At 40.3% G+C, this 19518-nt stretch overlaps 2 protein-coding genes across 3 annotated transcripts; one reads left to right on the forward strand and one right to left on the reverse strand.

Moving 5' to 3' along the window:
* Positions 1 to 774: 774 nt before the first annotated feature.
* On the forward strand, positions 775 to 12548 carry NEPRO (nucleolus and neural progenitor protein). Of its 2 annotated transcripts, none has more exons than XM_060770761.2 (9): positions 775 to 895; positions 3391 to 3545; positions 4422 to 4498; positions 5920 to 6051; positions 7540 to 7617; positions 9311 to 9669; positions 10296 to 10363; positions 11516 to 11772; positions 12069 to 12548. In XM_060770761.2, the coding sequence occupies exons 1-9, from the start codon at positions 775 to 777 to the stop codon at positions 12445 to 12447; spliced, it is 1626 nt and encodes a 541-aa protein (XP_060626744.2). In that variant the 3' UTR covers positions 12448 to 12548. The 2 variants fall into 2 exon arrangements, with proteins under 2 accessions (XP_060626744.2, XP_067322709.1); XM_067466608.1 differs by lacking the exon at positions 775 to 895 and adding an exon at positions 906 to 975.
* TAF13 (TATA-box binding protein associated factor 13) lies at positions 12437 to 18947 on the reverse strand. Its single transcript, XM_060770760.2, has 4 exons — positions 18840 to 18947; positions 15811 to 15889; positions 14799 to 14896; positions 12437 to 12948 (listed from the first exon to the last, which is right to left on the reverse strand). Exons 1-4 carry the CDS (start codon positions 18864 to 18866, stop codon positions 12778 to 12780), a joined length of 375 nt encoding a protein of 124 aa, XP_060626743.1. The 5' UTR covers positions 18867 to 18947; the 3' UTR covers positions 12437 to 12777.
* Positions 18948 to 19518: the final 571 nt, after the last annotated feature.

A 19518-nucleotide genomic window follows, 5' to 3' on the forward strand; every position in this document is an offset into this window, starting at 1 on the left:
ATCTTTGGGGAGGGTGTTCCAGAGTCGGGGGGCCACCACGGAAAAGGCCCTGTCTCGTGTCCCCACCAAACGTGCTTGCGATGCAGGTGAGATCACGAGCAGGGCCTCTCCAGATGACAGAAGTGAACGCGTGGGTTCGTAGATGGAGATGCGGTCACGCATCTCCATCTACGAATATTGATTTGAATGCAATATTCCTGCTTCTTGGCAGGGGGTTGGACTGGATGGCCCATGAGGTCTCTTCCAACTCTTTGATTCTATGTGGGACACTTCCCAAGTGTCTAGGACTGTGTGATGTATCGGCGAATAATATGTGCAGATCCCAGTAAGGTGGCAGATGGTAATTTTGTCAGCGCCAATTGTGTTTAAGTGCAGGCCAAGGTCTTTAGGCACTGCACCCAGTGTGCCAATCACCACTGGGACCACCTTGACTGGCTTGTGCCACAGTCTTTGCAGTTCCATCTTTAAATCCTCGTATCATGTCAGCTTTTCCAGTTGTTTCTCTGCAATCCTGCTGCCACCTGGGATTGTGACATCAACAATACCTTATTATTATTATTATTATTATTATTATTATTATTATTTATTAGACAAAGAAAAGAAGTTGGATGGAGAGTGCTGGAGCGAGCTTTTCCAAGTTCTTAGAGGAAAGTATGCCACAGCGCCTCCTGCCGGCGGCTGAGAGCGAGGCAGAGGAAATGAGCCCTGAACTATGGCTCCCCCTGCGGGACAAAAAACTTGGTTGAGTCTACGTTTATCTCCCTCCCTCCTGAGATGTGGTTTAATCCAGGAAAGATGGCGGCGCCCAGAGGAGAGGAAGAGATGTGGAACCGGCTGCGCGTCCCATGGCCGGGCTGCAGCGCTCCCCTTGCTGTACCGGATCACCATGCTTCGGGTAAAGGGAGGCGAAGGAAGGAGGGTCAGCCGAGGGGGCCTAGGTGCCCCTGACTGTCTGCCAGGCCACGTGGATCCGAGGTGCATCTGGACTGTGGTATTAATCAAGGCAGTGGCGCCATATAAGTAACTAGCTGTCCCCTGCCACGCGTTGCTGTGGCCCAGTCTGTTGATCTGGAAAATAGAGTAATGAGGAAGTTTTGGTTTCTAATATATGTAATTTCTTTTTGCTTGTGGGTAAACAGTATTTCTTGCTGTTTCTTTGTCCGTGTTGATGCAGAGATTATCTGGTTTGCCTACTCTGGAACATGCAACATATCATTGTCCTTCTTTAAGGGTCCCTTTCAAATCTAGGATACTATATCTCTGTGTATGTGAATCATATCTATCATCTATCTATCTATCTATCTATCTATATCTATGGCTCAATGGGTCTTTGTCAGGAGGACTTTGATTATATTTTCTTGTCCTGGTGAAGGGAGTAAGACTGGATGGCCTTAAGTATTTTCTGTTGGTCATGGGGGTTCTGTGTGGGAAGTCTGCCCCAATTCTGTCGTTCGTGGGGTTCAGAATGCTCTTTGATTGTAGGTGAACTGTGAATCCCAGTGACTACAACTTCCAAATGTCAAGGTCTATTTCCCCCAAACTCCATCTGTGTTCATATTTGGGCATATTGAGTGCTTGTGCCAAGTTTGGTCCAGATCCATCATTGTTTGAGTCCACAGTGCTCCCTGGATGTAGGTGAACTATAACTCCCAAACTTAAGGTCAGTGCCCACCAAACCCTTCCAATATTTTCTGTTGCTCATGGGAGTTTTGTGTGCCAAGTTTGGTTCAATTCCATCGTTGTTGGAGTTTAGAATGCTGTTTGATTGTAGGTGAACTATAAATCCCAGCAACTACAACTCCCAAATGACAAAAATCATAAATTTTTGAGTGATGGTCACGCCTTGTGTTGTGAGACATTTTGTTGCCAAATTTGGTGTGATTTCGTTCATAGGTTCTTTTGTTTTTAAGGTACTCATTATGCACAGAGCGTTTTTATATATATAGAGAGACTATGTAGATAATGCCTGGATCAACTTGGACCCTCCCGGTTTTTTGGACTTCAATTCCCACAATTCCTAAGCAGCCGAGGGGAGAAAGGAAAGGGCCTGAGGCTGTTAGGAATTGTGGGAATTGAAGTCCAAAACACCAAAAGGGAGGGCCCAAGTTGGCCCAGGCCTGCTGTAACTGCACCTTGGCAGAACCTGGGCGATTCAGGATTTTCATTGGCTATCGAAGACTGCTTGAACACCAAGCACAAAGTAGCTGCACGCAATAACATCCTTTAAAAACTTACTGGCAGAACATGGGGCGTATACCCAAAATTAATAAGAAGAGCCCTGGCCTTGTCTGGGCATGGCCCCATGTAAGCCACCCCGAGTCCCTTCGGGGAGATGGAGGTGGGTAGAAAGATAAAGTTGTTGTTGTTGTTTTACTCAGCTGCTGAATATGCCTGTCCTATTTGGCATAAGTCTGCCCATGCAAAACAGGTGAACATAGCTTTGAATGAAACATGCAGAATAATCACAGGATGCCTTAAACCTACACCTGTTGATAAACTCTACAAGCTAGCTGGCATTGCCCCCCTCCCCCATGTGTGAAATGTGAGAGGAATAAGGTTGAACACTGTGAAAGCCATCCACTACCAGGCTACCAGCCTCCTCCCAGCAGACACAAATCAAGGAAAAGCTTTATGAGAACTACCACTCCTCTTGATGTCCCCCCAGCTATAGCAAGGGTATCCCTCTGGGCAGCTAAACCAAGAAATCCCAACTGGATGGCCCCCCATGAGGGTCTTCCTTCAGAGGCAAACCAAGAATGGGCAACCTGGAAGTCCCTGAATAGACTCAGAAGCGGAGTGGGCAGATCAAAAGACAACCTCGCAAAATGGCACTACCTAAAAGAATCCCCCATCTTGTGTGATAGTGGAGCAGAACAGACAACTCCGCATCTGTTTGCTTGTCCACTGTGCCCTGCCTCATGTACAGAGAAGGAGTTGTTGGAGGCTACAGACAGTGCAGTTGTTGTTTCCCGTTTTTGGTCAAAAGATATTTAGCCGCCTTTGTTTGACATTTTGGAACACTTGCGTATACAGTAGACTCAGGCCTCATCTGCACTGCCATAAAATCCAGAGTATCTGTTTTGTATTGGATTATATGAGTCTACATTGCCATATAATCCAGTTCAAAGCAGATAATCTGCATTCAGAAACTGGATTATATGGCAGTGTAGCTCCAGCCTGGGGCTTGGTAGATGCTGGACAAATGTTGTATCTGGTTGTATGCGAGTTTCCATGAAAAATAGACCTTAATAATACTGCACCCCATACTATACCATACCGTAAACTGTATTTATTTAGACATCTGATAAAAGACTTCAATGCACTTTTCTTGTGTTGCTATGTGGAAGAGATTCTTGCAAATTTAGGTAATTGTCTTTTTATCTTTTCCAGTGGGATGCTTTGCTGTTGTTAGGAAAGAGGGCCATGCTCTTAACAACATGCTAAGAGATAAAGCCATGGTTGCAGAACAGTGCCTCCTCCGTACTGTCATCTATCGTTTCCGCTACAAGATGAGTCGTCATAAGCCGTATCAGTCTCTCAAACAGGTCAGAATGAGACAGTTGCCTGGAAACATATTTGGACATTGTCTTCTCTATTTCCTGAACAATAGGAAGAACTACCTGATCATAAAAGTTTTTCAACAGTGGAACTCTCTGCATTTGTTAAGGGCTTTTAAACAGAGGCTGGATGGCCATCTGTTGGGGTGCTTTGATTGTGCTTTTCCTGCATGGCAGGGAGTTGGACTAGATGGCCCATGTGATCTCTTCCAACTCTGATTCTATTTGAAACTTTATCTTGAGAAAGAATGTCTGTTTATAGGTATTCATCCTAGGATAGAAACTATTTTTATTCTCCTAAATTTAAGAACTTGAGCTTGCTTTCATTTATTGGAGAAATTATATTGTTCATTGTCTCATTGGGAAAAAAGTGTGAATCTGATAGATTAATGTCTGTGTTTTTTAAAAAGAGAGCCTCAGTTGGATATGTTTCTTAGTCAGTGTCTGAAATATTTCATTAACATAATGCTGTTGTTCTATCTATCTATACACACACACATATGAATGAGTGCGTATTATGCAAACCTCATTTCAATGTGTGTGAATTCACTTACTTTCACAATGCTATAGAAATGAATGAACACATAGCTTGTTGAATAGGAAGTGTTTTTAAAGGGAGCGGCAGTGCATTCTACCTATACATAAGCACTGCTAGTTAGGCTCTGATTTTTCACAGTGACGGGCACTTAACTGACTGATTGTTCATTTGACTTACAGTTATTGCCTTGATGTAGAATAGAAAGATGTCACTCTTGCATAATCTCATACATACTAATTATGGACTTAGAAATATACTGAAATGTGTCTAGATTAAAAGTTTTATTTCTCAGCTAATCTCTTAATGTACTCTTACCCCCCTTCCAGGTAGAACAATGCTTGAAGCGTTTAAATCTAATGAATCTGGAAAAGGCAATTCAAGATCTTACTCAACTGGGCCCCATGTAAGTAGCATAAACTAGATGATCTTTATGGGAGTTTCGGTCTTATAGTGTTTACTTTCCCATGTTTGCTAGGTTACGCACTTAGCTAAATTTATATTGGCTAAAATCCATATAATTCAAAGCAACTAAATTTTTGTCATTAGTGTATTCTGGTGGACCAACTTGATGTAGCGTAAATCAGAAATTCAGCTAACCTATTTTAAATAGCCATATTCTAGAAGCATTCTCTCCTGACATTTCACCTGCATCTATGGCAGGCACCCCCATAGATGCAGTCGAAATGTCAGGAGAATGCTTATAGAACATGGCAATATAGCCCGAAAAACCTACAACAACCCAATGATTCCAGCCATGGAGGCCTTCGACAATACTATTTTAAATAATTCCCATATTCATTTTTGTATACCTACTGCCAAAGCTGCTAGATCACAGTGTGGTGGGATCTCCTTCCCTATGGAAGGCTGAATGACTATATTTCAGAGGTACTTTGATTGTGCTTTTCCTGCATGGCAGGGGGTTGGACTAGATATCCCATGTAATTTCTTCTAACCCTATTATTCTATGATTCTGTGACTTGCCATTTTTAGGTTTATTTAACGTGTAATCAGCAACCATACCATTGTATTACATTTCTAACAGAACAAAACAAACAGATTAAAAAAAACCCACAAATTTTGCAAACTTGGTAGTTGACTAAATGTCCTTTGACCAGTATCTGGCCACTTGGAGTGCCTCTGGTGTTGCCGCAAGGAGGTCCTCCATTGCGCAAGTAGCAGGGCTCAGGTTGCATTGCAGCAGGTGGTCTGTGGTTTGCCCATTTTTAGGTAACTTGTTCCAGATCACTACTCCAAACCACTAGAAAACACTGCAGTTTTCTTGCCTTACCCTCCCACAATACTAGCCTCTCTCCATAAAAGGTTGACTTCCTGAAAAGAAACTAGAAGTGTCACAACGTCACTTTTAGTTTTTTAGTGATGCAAAAGGGTTGCCCTTCAGAGGTACACAGAGGCAAACATTGTCTTCTCTAGTTGCTCTCTCTTGGTGTAAGAAAGAGGATGTGTTCAGTAGAACACTTCAGTAGATAATAAAGTGACATTTAGAAATGTTACACAAATGGTAGTCAACCCAAGCAAAGGTGTCCTCCCCCCCCCCCCCCCCGGCTTGTTCTTGTTTCTTCTTTTGTGTAACAAACATAATAAATCAGCAATACTTTGTACCAAGCTGGTAATTTAAGCATGCTTGAATAAAAGTTTCAAAAGACAAATAAAATCTTGAGGCAAATGTAAGTTAATCAGAAAAGGATCTTTCTTGAAAAAAAATTACAGGAGCAAGTCATTCCAAAGGATTGGGTGTTAAATGCTGGAAGATGCCAACACAGATCCATATGCTCTAATTTTTATATTTTTAATCATTTTAAACAGGTATCAGAAATCTGAAAAGACTGCAGAATCCTCGGTTCCCAGCCAACCTGTGATAGAAGTTGTGATGGTGAAGATACTGGGTGGTTGCAAGCTTGTGCTGCGTTTACTTGAATGCTGTTGCGCAGCGTTTCTGTATCCTTCTAAGATTTGGAAACTGTTGCAATTCTTATTTGTTGCTGTGTTCCTTGAAGTAATTTCTGATTTATGGTTTACCCTAATCTATCACTGGGTTTTCTTGGCAAGGTTTATTCAGAGGAGGTTTGCCTTTGCCTTCTGAAGAGTGTGACTTACCCAATGTTACCCAGTGGGTTTCCATGGACTGAGCAGAGATTTGAGCCCTGGTCTCCTGTTGTAACCCAAAGCACCTTGCTGTCTCAGTTCTCATTTAGAAATGCAGAATGGCATGCAAAGTCCATTAGTAGAGCAGATATAAAATAATACACACAGCCTTTTCATCATTTATTAATCCTGTTTATGTCTTTCAGTGAGCTCAAGCCTGCATACATGGCTTTCTTCCGTGATATTATGGACTTTTCAGGAGAAACTCTTTATGTGTATTAAATAAAGTATTGTGCAGTATGTAAGCTTATGGCAGATATAATAAGGTTAAGAGAGGCGAAAATATGAAATGTTGGATGTCTGAGGGGTTTTAAAAGAAGTATATCTATGGCTGTCAGAGCATGAGAGATGAATGAAGGATCTGTAAAGCATTTCAGAATTTGAGGTGTTAGGAGAATGAGATTCAAAATCAGAGGTAGAGATAAATCTGAGGCTCCTCCCACACAGCTGAATGAAATCCCACATTTTCTGCTTTGAACTGGAATATATGGCAGTGTGGACTCCGATAACCCAGATATTGTGTGATTTTCTGCCTTGATATTCTGGGATATATGGCAGTGTGGAAGACCCTTGAATCAGGATGTATGCCTACATTGTACAGTTAATGCAGTTTGACCACTCAGTTGCCGTGGCTCAGTGTTACAGAATCAAAGGGATTGTAGTTTTACAAAGTCTTTTGGCTCCCCTGCCAGTGAGTGCTGGTGCCACATCAAACTCCCAGGATTCTATAGCATTGAGCCATGGCAATTAAAGTGGTATCAAACTGCATTGTTTCTAGTATATAAATGCACCTAGAGTTAGAGTTCGTTGAAATATAATAAGAGAGAATGGCATGACAGTTTTGAGTACTATTTCTGAGAATGTTACACAAAGCATTCTAGTGTCTTCACCATTTGTGGCCATAAAGGTTTTAAGGGGAATCTCACAACTTCATCTTCCTCACTTTAAATATCCCTGTAAGTGAATAATAGGCCTGATAAGGTTTCATAGTTTTAACGGAGACAAAAACCTGCTTCACCCAAGTCATAGTCTAACACCAACCAATACACTGTTAACAAAATAACCCTGTTCTCTGTTATTTGTCCAGTGTCAAACTATGCATTCCTCCATGGCTTCACAATTTAGCCTAAATATTATTTAAAGATTCGATATCTTACAGCTCTTGAGTCTTACCCTCAGGTTTGTTTTAAAGTTTTCTGCTCAACTGTGTTAACACAGTTGGTATTTAATTTTGCCCCCTCCCCCGATTTGTTGTTGTCCAACCTTAATTTACTTCTTTAGCTTGTCTGTTAAGCATCTCTGTTTGCAAGAGCATATACTTCTGAATACACTGCTTTCAGGATTGCTGAGCAGACTATGGTATGTGTCAGTTTAAGTATCTTGATTGTCTTAATTCTACCTGTGTACTTTTATTTCTCGAGTTGAGAGCCTGCTTAATATGTTTTCTGAAAATGACGGGTAGTATCCAATGAACGCCCCCCCCCCCCAACAGAATGATTTCCACGAGTGCAATTGTAGTGATTGCCATAACATGATCCTAGGGGTAAGTTTTTTTTAGTAACTGATCTAACCCTTTAATTCCAAACCACCACAACTGCCAGCCAATAATCTCAAGCATTGGTAAAGAAGTGCAGTTAGTCGCTGCAACATTCATCCACTCAAACATCCCTTTGCTCTTTTTCTTGTTTGCCTACCTTCAAGCAATTACAAATTGTGGCATGGTATTAATTTTTTTTTAATTAAGTTCAATATCCAGTGCTTGTGACAGTGTTGAAAAGAGGTAACCCTGTCTGCCCTTGTATTTAAAAATAATGAAAAATAGAGGGAATGGAGAGTGGGGAAAAAGTAAAAGTTAGAGGAGTAGAATAGTTCAACTTTGGGAGAGGGGTGTTGAGTAAGGTGTGTAGCCATGTGTAGCCAATTGTAGCCATGATATCTCATATGTATGGAGATAGAAGAATTGTCCAATACTTTGATGAGTGGAAGGGGCCAAGATGCCCATTTCTTTGAAGGGAATGTGTAGAAGAGAGACAGGCAGAAAGACTGGTGAAGAAATGAATGTGCAGAGGCCTCGGTGTTTGATGCTGTTTCAGAAACATGGCAATGTTTGATTGCTGTTCTGTCAGCCAACATCCCTAACAAAATGCCATTGATTTGAGTAAATTTACTTGTATCCACGTTTCATGTTGTAAGAGATATGTGTGTTTATGTAACAGTTTAAAACATGGTAAATTATTATATTTTTGCAACATAAAGTAAGCTCTTTCATGGTAAAGGATAGCACATTGGCTATACACATAAAGGGATTTCTGGCTCTTCTGCCTGGGTGGATACAATGGCTAAGATTTACAAACTTTGAAATATTCTTGTGTTTATGCCATTAATAAGGAATTGAATGTTTGAAGTCTTTAGAAGTAATTTTTTGTTTCTGATACCAGATATTATTGTAGAAGATATAATAATAATAATAATAATAATAATAATAATAATAATACACTTTATTTATATTCCACTTTATCTCCCCGGAGGAACTCAGAGCTGATTAGTTTCCATTCAATTCAAATATTGAATGCTTTTTTATACAATAAACAATGACATAAAATAAACACAGGCAGAGATAAAGGCCTTCCTCTTTCCATCTACAGCGTCTGGAGGCAATGTTCAACTCTGGCCATGGGGAGGTGCTCTTGTTCCATTTTTCCATGCCTAAGAGCCTGTTATCCATTGACTTCTCTGATCATTGCTGGCATGTCTGCCTGGGGCACCCTTTTACCGCCACACCGAGGCAGTACTTACTCATCTACTCGCTTTCGAATTGCTAGGTAGACAGAAGCTAGGGTTGACAGCTGGGGGCTCACCCCAACTTGCAGCTTTGAACTGCTAACCCTTTGGTCAGCAGATTTCCTGCAGATAGCTGGTAAAATCATATTGTTGAGATCAAACTTGGGGTAGCAAAAAAAGAAATCACTGGAAAATTTTAGTGGAAGAGTCAACCTTATTTAAGAAATGTACCAGTTGCCCAAGTGTTTCATCTCTTTTCTCTTTGTCTTAGGCTTCTTTATAGAGGTGTATTAAAAAGCCTCTGTTCTTTATATAAGATCCTGTTTGAATTACATCGAGAAGTTTCGGAAATACAACCAAGTCCTTATATAAAAGGATTTGCTTTTCCTCCTGAAATAAATGAATTTCTGGGACCCTCTTATTCAGAGATTAAGAAGAAAATGCCTAGAGCATGTGTGATGAAAAAGGCCGGAAGCGGATGGATGAATAAACTATTTGCTGCAAGCAAGGCTACATCTCAGTCTCCGCTTGCGACAGCAGCCAGTCCAACAACAGTCAACAGGAAAATGAGGAGTTCGCAAAATGCTGTTGATATCGGGAAACCAGTTCTGATCAATAGAACTAACCGAGGTAACAGACACTGGCCTTTTAATTTGGGTGAGGGGGGATGGAAAAAGAAAATAAGACTCAGGCACAGGTTCTTAAAATTAGGATCCTCAGCCTGAGGAGTAACTTTTAGACACTGTTAGACACTACTGGAGTTAGCTTCAAGACAGCTGATCATAGCCCTCTTTTTGTTTTCTTTTTCATCCAGGGTGAATGATTTCTGACCATTTGGTATGCATGTAAACCTCTCCTTCTCCTTAACAGTGTGTTTAGTTGCTACCCTTAAAAGTCTGAGAAATGGACACATGGTTCTCATCATGCCATATGTTTCTTTTCAAGAGTGTTGTTGTATGTGCTTTAGAAATAACTGCTAGCCATATTTCGCTGGAATACTTTGGTACCAACTGACACAACCGTATTTCCTAAACACTTTTCTTTGATTAGGCTATTTTAAGTGTATTTATTATATGTTAATCCACACTATTATTTGTTTTTAAAATTTTGTATTGTGCTTTTAAATATATAATCCAAGTGTGGGATTGTTAGCCGTCTTGAGTCCCTACATGGAGAAAGGCAGGATATAAATAAAGTAAACAGTAATAGTAATAACTTCTCCCATCAACAAATAATCACCATGCCCATTGTTCTAGATCTGGGAAAGGAGATGAAGTTTGACGTGAAGACATTATGCAAGTATCCTAATCCTGCTCCACAGAAGGTTTGTTCCATTTCATTTCTCTGTGTTTTTGGAGATTAATTTTTCTATACAACTTTTTATATTTAAGGTCCCAAAAAACAGAGTGGAAGTTATATTTAAATGCCAAGGAATCTTTGAGATGGCATTCAATTTGCTATTTTAGATGGTGATTAAGTGTGTGTCCCCAGTGGCACAGCAGGTTAAGCTGCTGAGCTTGCTGACTGAAAGGTTACTGGTTCGAATCTGGGGAGCGGAGTAAGCTCCCGCTTTTAGCCCCAGCTTCTTCCAATCTAGAAGTTCAAAAACATGCAAATGTGAGTCCATCAATAGGTACCACTTCAGCGGGAAGGTAATGGCGCTCCATGAAGTCATGCCAGCCACATGACCTTGGAGGCGTCTACGGACAACGCCGGCTCTTCGTCTTAGAAATAGAGATGAGCATTTCTCATCCCCATGCAGGGGGGATAAGCCCTGCAGGCCAAAATTTTGCACGAGTATAATAGATCAGATTTCTTGACTGAGGTTTTAGTATTTGGTTGCTTTCTAAACAATAAGGGAGCAATCCTGAACTCCATATGAAACCAGCTGGGGTCTTTAGGATACAATGAAGTGCTAGGCCATTAACAAAGAACAAATCACTTGGAATGATGGCACTTATGCCTTAAGGGCTTCTTGGGTGTTCTGCCAGATATTTTGGGGTGGTCTTGCATCCATGCCCATATATTGGGCCTGTAACTATAATGACCCTGTAAATGGTGTAATTATTTTTGTCACACTGGAGTTAATTTTGAAAGTGATATTAACAGGATATAGGTCAGAAAAAATTATAGAAAAAGCAGTCTTCGGCTTTCCTTTTTCACAGGAAGCAAGATTGTTGATCCTGTGCCAGGAACATTGTACTTGCAGTTTAAAGCATTATTGTTGGAAATTCTGCTTCTGTGTATATTTAAGGAATCTCTTGCTTTCCGAGTTTTGGACTTCTGAGCAGTTTTAAGCCAGTAGTGAAAACCATGGACATTGACCTACTGTTATTTGATTTCTTTGCTTTTGATCAAGATCATTCTAGCCAAGGATGCCATTATGTTGAAAAAATATAAACAATTTCTTTGCTGATTTTTTTTCTTTTAGTGCCTTTTCACAGTATTAATTTCCTTACTTTTAATTTAATTTTAGAATATCAAAACCAGAGTCAAACCACCTGGATCAAAACAGAAAAGCAAATCTACATCTCACAAATCACTGAGGTTCCAGCATCTTAAATCTTTTGTGTCCAAATTTCAAGAAGCAGCCTCCTTCGAAGAGCTGTCAGACACACTGAGAACAACAATTATCTGGTGCAAAAACAATAAACTTGGACCAGAAGCTTTCTTCTTGGGAATGAAGTGCTTGAAAACTAGGCGGCTGCAGCATGTAGAAGCACAGGGCTGCAGGTGTGTATTACTATTACTATCATAATCTGGAATTTTTCACTGGTGTGTCTGGATCTTTTTTCTAATTTTTACATTCCAAGTCTTTACTTTCCCATTTCTTTTGCGGAGGGTCCTGTGATCCTTGATGGCAGGGAATGCTAACCCATATCTAGTTTACATAATGGAGAAAGCGCTTGCAGGCTGCGTGTCTAGTGCAGAAGAGCTAACAACTGATTTCAGTTCTAAAAAACTGCTGCAATAATGTCTATCCTTTCTTTTTGCCTTTGATTACTAAAGATCCTCTTTTCTCCTTACAGACTGAAGAGAAAACTTGGCTGTGTTAAAGCTACCCTTTGTAAATATCTCACACTCTCAAGCTGCAGAAGGAAACCCAATCAAACACATTCCCATCTACGAATGAAGAGCAAACGCTCAAAGTCTAAACATGTTTCCAAAAGAACACCATCTTCTACAATACCTGTGTTATCAGACACTCCTGACTTTAACAAGGGTGGAATATTCCTTTCATCTCAGTTTTGGACTCCTACTAACAATCGTTCTAATGTAATTGGTGAAGAACAAGCTCAGGTGGATAATTCTGCCTCTATAGTAGAAACAAGTGATGCCCCCATACAGAAAGAAATCATTGGGAATGAAGATGATATTGATGACATTTTTAAAGCAATAGGTTTATAACACTTTATTCATGATGTCTCTTATATAAAAAATTGGGTTCTGAAGAATAAAATATTTTATTAACTGTTTGAACAAATGAAGTAAAAAAAATATTTTTCTTGCTTTTGATGTTCTGATTACTTGTGCTACAAAATAAAAAAAACAGACATTTGTTTTAAAAAGTCAACTGTAATAAATAGTATGATCACAGGAAAAATCTGAGGACACCTTGTTTTGAAGCCCACACCAAGAAATCATAATCCAAAATGAATATGCATGCTGACTTCAAAGAAAAGGATAAGTTAGGCAATTAAGGTTTGTCTTCTTGCAAACACTATTCTGCATAAAACTTTAAGATCCATAGTTTGCTTCGTCAAATGCCTTTCTGGCCCGTTTTAGTTCTTCATTCATTGTTAGCAAGTCTTTCACACGGGCAAATTTCCGTGGGTCTTTACGGATCAAGAATACGATATCTTCAACTTGTACTCGACCTTGCCGTCCAATAGACATTGCCTTATGGGTCTATCAAGAAAAGAAAGAAAAAAACACTTCAAATTAGAGCAAAAATAATTGTTGTCAAACCATTGCAATTTTCAGATAAATCACTTCTGCTATGGGTCATTTCTCATTATGTATATAATTTCATTTTTTTATATCTCAACATGGAACTTCAAAAATCAATAACCAATATTTATAATTACTTTTGTATTTGAAGGCCGGTTTTATAACTGTTTGTTTTCCAATAAGCCTTGAGACATATTGCTGTTTTAGGCAGAGATGGCACATCATGCTGTTAGAGATTAAGTCTCTGTCAATGCATTTATTTATGGTGACAGAGATTATTGCTCCTGTCTAAACAATACATGATCCATCTATCTCCAAAGCCACTGATCACCTGACTTTGTCTGGCTGTTCATATCTATGGAGGGAAGAAGTAGCAATCTCCATTGCTAGCATAAGGCTGCTCCTCCCTCTTTCAAAGAGCAGTTAGACTAAACCCAGGCACATCACTGCTGCCAATCAGCTGGAAAAAGAAGCCCTCTTGCTGTTGGCACTGGAGAGGAACCTTGCTGCTGATGTTACGTTACTACCTCATCCAAGGTCCAAAAGACAACCCTCAAAACACCAATAACAGAAGAATATGCAGATTTGTTTATTTATATCTGCTCTCAGAGGCATTCCATCTATACTAGGCAGAGAAAAAGCATATAAAAGTGGATTAATAACTCCTTGTTATCTACACAATATGATAGCATTTAGGATGGACTGGCACTGTAAATGAAAGTGATGAAAGCTATAACCTGCTAGGCAGCCAAAGGCAAACTTCGGGCCTCCAGGTGTTTTGGACTTCCAACTCCCACAATTCCTAACAGCTGGTAGGCTGTTAGGAATTCTGGGAGTTGAAGTCTGCCCATGCCTGTGCTAGAAAAATGTTTAAATTGAATCCTTCATGTTAAGGACACTTTAGATAGATCAACAGCCCATATTCATTATCCTGGATTGGAAAACTGGAAGTTAAACCCATCTGTAACCTGAAACTAAAGCTGTAATGTAATTTACTTTGATCTCAGCAGGGCTTACTTCTAGGTAAACATGCTTATTGCTAAATTATGAGTCTTGCATCAGCACCACAGTGCCAATGTAAGAACTATTTTTGTGGCTTTTTGTTTTCTTTGAAGGCATTCAGGCATCAGGAATATAAAAGTATAGAAATATAATACAAGTAGAGGTGTGATGCAGTTTGACTCCATTTCAGTTGTCATGGTTCAGTGCTATGGAATTCTGGGAGTTGTAAGACACCAGCACTCTTTGACAGAGAAGGTTAAACACTTAGTAAAACTGTCATGTTTCACAACATTGAACCACTGCAATTAGAGTGGTGTCAGAATACTTGAATTCTACATTGTAGATGCAGCTGTGTGTCACAAATTTTATTGAAACATTAAAAGCTACATTACAGGTAATTCACAAGTGTGTTGTGATTAGATGTGATCACTGTATACTGAAAACCTTTCAGACATGACAGTGACCCATTATTCTATTAAGTATTCCTAAGCCTAATTAAACCCACAGGACTGACAACAAAACAATGCAATACAGACATATTGCAGCTCTCGCCTGAGACCTTGACACACAATCTAAGTTCCCTAAAGAGTGTTCAAGATAAAAAGTCTTGCATGCCTTTATCCCCCTTGCTTCCACTCCAAAGAACAAAACAGGAAGGTCAATATGTTTCTTTAACTCCTTCCTTCAAATTCTGCTTTCTGTTCTCCCAAGTAACATAAACTATTGCACAGCAACAAAGAGCTCATGCCTTGCAACATGTGCTGCATTTAGGTTTTTCACCATCTACGCGTACCAGAAGGACCTACCATTTCTGTGATGAATTCTATGACTAGGTCTTCAAGAATATCCACTGACTCTGTGTATGGGTTCTGATCATCTCCAAATCCATACATCATACATCTCACTGTGAAACAAGAAGAAAAAAAATCAACAACTTTTAGTTGGATGAGGAATGGAAGCTATCTCTGGAGTATTTTTCCCATTGTCATGTCTATACAAACTTATAAACTTTTGAGAAATATTTCTCAAATTTTGAGAAATATCCACATGCACAGTCTTGACTTAGGAAGTATATTCTAGATTTTGTAGAGCTCTTAAATAGAAACTATTAGCCACTATCCTTTATTACTGTTTGTACACCATCAAGGATAATGCATGAGAATGAATTATTTTGAATTTAAACCTCAAATATAAAAGGAATGCTGAATTAGACTTTTAGTGGCCAACCGGATGCTTCCAAGAAAACCATAAATACAAAACACTAACTGCCGCAGAAATGCAGTGTTCTGATGAAAGTCCAAATTAAAAATACGGATCTATAATACTAATTCATCAGAGTATTATAAATACCAACATCTCTCATCTACAGACATTTCTTTTGTCCAATGAATGTTTACATATAAATTTACACAGATTTATCCGTCAGTGAATCTAGGCTTCACGTATCAGGTGATTTCAGAGACGTGATCATCAACTGGATCATGTGATTGAATGGGAACATAACTATCACAGATAAAACACCTTTTATAATCTTAAACAATAATTTTCAGATTAGTTTTTTTACTGTCAAGTGGTATGAAATGATGGTATGACAGAAATAGCAAAGGAAACCATAAGAAGTGGGTAACGAAGACAAGAATGGCAGTAAAGAATACAAAAAGCTGTATTACATCAAATTATATCACTGCAATGTACTATTGCCTATGTGAACTGGCAACATTTCACCAGAAGTTTTGACTGCAGCCTTACCCAGTGTTATCTATGCATACTACAGATGGAAGATGTAGCTTCCCACGTATGCTCAACCACTTAACTTACATTCTTTGGAAAAGAGCCTCTTCCTTTTCCCTTGTCCACCATCTGGGCCTCCTCCAGCCTCTTCAGTATCTTCTTCAAACTAAAGAGAAACAGAAACAAGGATGAAAGAGAAAAAAGCATTAAGGAAGAACTACAACAAACAATATCACAGTGCCATATACATTTATAGTGGGAATGCACTGGGAATCACGTATACTTCTCCTTATTGTACTTCAAAAGATATACTGTAATGCTAGAAAAAAAATGCAGAATGGAGTCATTAAAATGATAAGAAGGCTAAAGATGCTCCCATATGAAGCAATGTTGTTTTTAAAAAATAAAATAAAGGTGTTGGAGACATCATAAATATGTAAAAATATGTATGCTGTGGGAAAAGTAGATAGGAAATAGCTTTATCTTTCACTTGTCAAAATAAAACCTCAACTCATATAATAAAGCTGAATGGCAGGACATTTACACTAGACAAAAAAGAAATGCATTCACTATGAAAAAATGTAGGGATGGCTGCCAACTACAACAGCGTCAAAACAGAAATAGAGAAATCAACGAAGAATGGAACACTGGGAATGTGGCACAGCTGTCTGAGTGTCAGCTTCATTAAGATCACCTCTGACCATAAGGTCATGAGTTCGAAGCCAGCCCGGGTTGGAATGAACTTCTGGCCAATTGTGTAGCTTGTTGTCGACCTTTGCAACCCGAAAGACAGTTGCATCTGTCAAGTAGGAAAATTAGGTATCACCTATGTGTGGGGAGGCTAATTTAACTAATTTATGAGGCCATAAAAAGGACTCCAGCAAGCACTACAGCAAAAGCATGCGGGGAATGCGGAAGTACTTCATAAGTGTCGCAGATGGACGATTAAAGCGACAGCTGCCCTGGCGACTGAAAAGTTAAATAGCCACTGGCTGTTTGTCTATATCTGTTGTGTGTCTTTGGCATTGAATGTTTGCCATATGTGTACATTGTAATCCACCCTGAGTCCCCTGCGGGGTGAGAAGAGCAGAATATATACTCTGTAAATAAATAAATAAATAAACTACCAATGGCTATTAGTAATAATGGCAACCGGTACTGGAAGATCTTTTAGTCCCAACTGTTGAGGAAAGCAGGCCTTGGAGTGCTATTGTGCTCCTGTCCTGCCTGTAGGCTTTCTTTATGTATCAGGTTGGCCAATGTGAGAAGAAAATGTTGAGTTAAATATGGCTTTGATCAAACAGAATTCTTACAAATATTTTCAAGATAACTATACCACATGAGCCAACAAATGTCTCCAGAGAAGGGTGACTAAAATGATCAAGGGTCTAGAGAACAAGCCCTATAAGGAGCAGCTTAAAGAGCTGTTTAGCCTACCAAAGAGAAGGCTGAGAGAAGACATGATGGCCATGTATAAATATGTGAGGGGAAGTAATAGGGGGAGGGAGCAAGCTTGTTTTCTACTGCCCTGGAGACTAGGACGCAATGGAACAATGGCTTCAAACTACAGAAAAGGAGATTCCACCTGAAAATCAGGAAGAACTTCTTAACTGTGAGAGCTCTTCAGCAGTGGAACTCTCTGCCCCAAAGTGTGGTGGACACTCCTTCTTTGGAGGCTTTTAAACAGAGGCTGGATGGCCATCTGTCAGGGGTGCTTTCAATGGGATTTTCCTGCTTCTTGGCAGGGGGTTGGATTGGATGGCCCACGAGGTCTCTTCCAACTCTTATAATTCTATGGTTTAAAGTTTGTAATGACAAAACTGGCAAATTCTAAATACACCTAGTACAAAATAAATTTCATATTAGTGGGTGAGATTTCCCCCAAGGAAAATCTGCACAGGATTATTATAGCATCACAGTCTAATTCCAACGGAACATTTCCAGGTCTTCAAGTTCAACAGAGAGCTACATTCACAGTGTAGAGTTATAGCAATTTGGCTGCCATGACTGAATGCTATGGGATTCTGGGATTTGTAGTTTTGTGAGATATCTACCTTTCTTTGTCAGTTCCACAAAAAATACAAATCCTAGAGAATGGAGACACAGCAGTGAAAGTGGTGGAAAATTGCTATAATTCTGCAGTGTGGATGGTTTCAGGGGTTAAGTTCAGCTACTGTATTTAATCATTTAATTTTAATTGTTGGCTTCAAGATAGCTTTAACATCTATTTTATATGTATTGTCGAAGGCTTTCTTGGCCAGAATCACTGGGTTGTTTAAGTTTTTTTGGGCTATATGGCTATGTTCTAGAGGCATTCTCTCCTGACGTTTCGCCTGCATCTATGGCAGTGGTTCTCAACCTGTGGGTCCCCAGATGTTTTGGCCTTCAACTCCCAGAAATCCTAACAGCTGCTAAACTGGCTGGGATTTCTGGGAGTTGTAGGCCAAAACACCTGGGAACCCACAGGTTGAGAACCACTGATCTATGGCAAGCATCCTCAGAGGTAGTGAGGTAGTAACCTCACTACCTCTGAGGATGCTTGCCATAGATGCAGGCAAAACGTCAGGAGAGAATGCCTCTAGAACATGGCCATATAGCCCGAAAAAACCTACAACATCACAACTATTTTATACTCAGAGTGCATCTATACCAGGCATGGGCAAACTTCGGCCCTCCAGGGTTTTGGACTCCAACTCCCACAATTCTTAACAACCTCAGGAAAAGGAAAGGGTCCGGGGCTGTTAGGAATTATGGAAGTTGGAGTCCAACGCCCCTGGAGGGCTAAAGTTTGCCCATGCCTGATCTATACTGTAGAATTAATGCAGTTTGGCATCACTTTTACTGCCACGTCTCAATCCTGGGAGTTGTAGTTTTACAAGGCCTTTAGCCAAACTACAAACCATAGCACTCCACTGCACTGAGCCATGACAGTTAAAGTGGTGCCAAACTGCATCAATTCTACTGTGTAGATGCACCCACGGTCTTGCCATGAATTAGGGAAGCTCTGAAGGCAGCAAGTGTCCCCCTCAGCCTCCCAAAGGGCATCCAAGAAGGATAGGAAGTCTAAAAACAATGTTATTCTCGCCCCAAACTGAGCCCCTGTCTTCCTCACTCACGGGAGGATCCTCTTCTTCGTCCGCCATGATTCCTGGAAGCGACGGAAATGTTGTCCCACTGTCCCGGCCAATCAGGAAGCACTTCCGCCCGCGCTGCGATTGGTCCTTTCACGAAGAACTTCTGAGCATGCGCCCTGCGAAGAAAGGCAGCCACAGCTGCACTTATCACTCACATTGCCCTTCTCCAGAGGTGTCAGGCTCTGTTTAGAACACTAGGCCTTTGGACCCCATCTAGTACTTTTCCCTCACTGCTCTCATAAAGCCATACTTCAGTGCATCTACACTGTAGACTTATTGGGCATTGGATACCACTTTAACTGCCATGGCTCAGGATGGGAAAAGGACTAGTAATATTGGCCTACATTTATTTTCTTATCAAAGGTTATTTTCTTATCAAAGCCCTAAACGACTCTGGCCCTGTTTACCTCTCCGAACGTATTCTCCCCTATGAACCATCAAGATTATTAAGATCGTCTGGAGCGGCCCTGCTCTCGGTCCCATCGGCCTCGCAAGCGCGTCTGGTGGGGATGAGGGACAGGGCTTTCTCAGTGGTGGCCCCTAGACTCTGGAACTCTCTCCCACTGGAGATCAGAACCGCCCCTTCTATCCTGACATTTAGGAAACAGGTGAAGACTTGGTTATGGAGACAGGCATTCGACGAGTGAGCCAACACCCTGAG

The sequence above is a fragment of the Anolis sagrei genome, chromosome 3 (genome assembly GCF_037176765.1).
Source record: "Anolis sagrei isolate rAnoSag1 chromosome 3, rAnoSag1.mat, whole genome shotgun sequence".
Classification (NCBI taxonomy): domain Eukaryota; kingdom Metazoa; phylum Chordata; class Lepidosauria; order Squamata; family Dactyloidae; genus Anolis; species Anolis sagrei.

Bases quoted from the DNA above. Each gene is read 5' to 3' on its own strand.
- TAF13 (XM_060770760.2), bottom strand. From the start codon at position 18,866: ATGGCGGACGAAGAAGAGGATCCTCCC. The intron at 14,897-15,810 runs GTAAGTTAAGTG...CTTGTTTCACAG, and splicing joins GAGGCTCTTTTCCAAAGAAT to TGAGATGTATGATGTATGGA. The intron at 12,949-14,798 runs GTAGGTCCTTCT...TTTTCTTGATAG, and splicing joins TAGAATTCATCACAGAAATG to ACCCATAAGGCAATGTCTAT.
- NEPRO (XM_060770761.2), top strand. From the start codon at position 775: ATGTGGTTTAATCCAGGAAAGATGGCGGCGCCCAGAGGAGAGGAAGAG. The intron at 6,052-7,539 runs GTATCCTTCTAA...TTACTTCTTTAG, and splicing joins TGCTGTTGCGCAGCGTTTCT to CTTGTCTGTTAAGCATCTCT. The intron at 11,773-12,068 runs GTGTGTATTACT...TTCTCCTTACAG, and splicing joins GTAGAAGCACAGGGCTGCAG to ACTGAAGAGAAAACTTGGCT.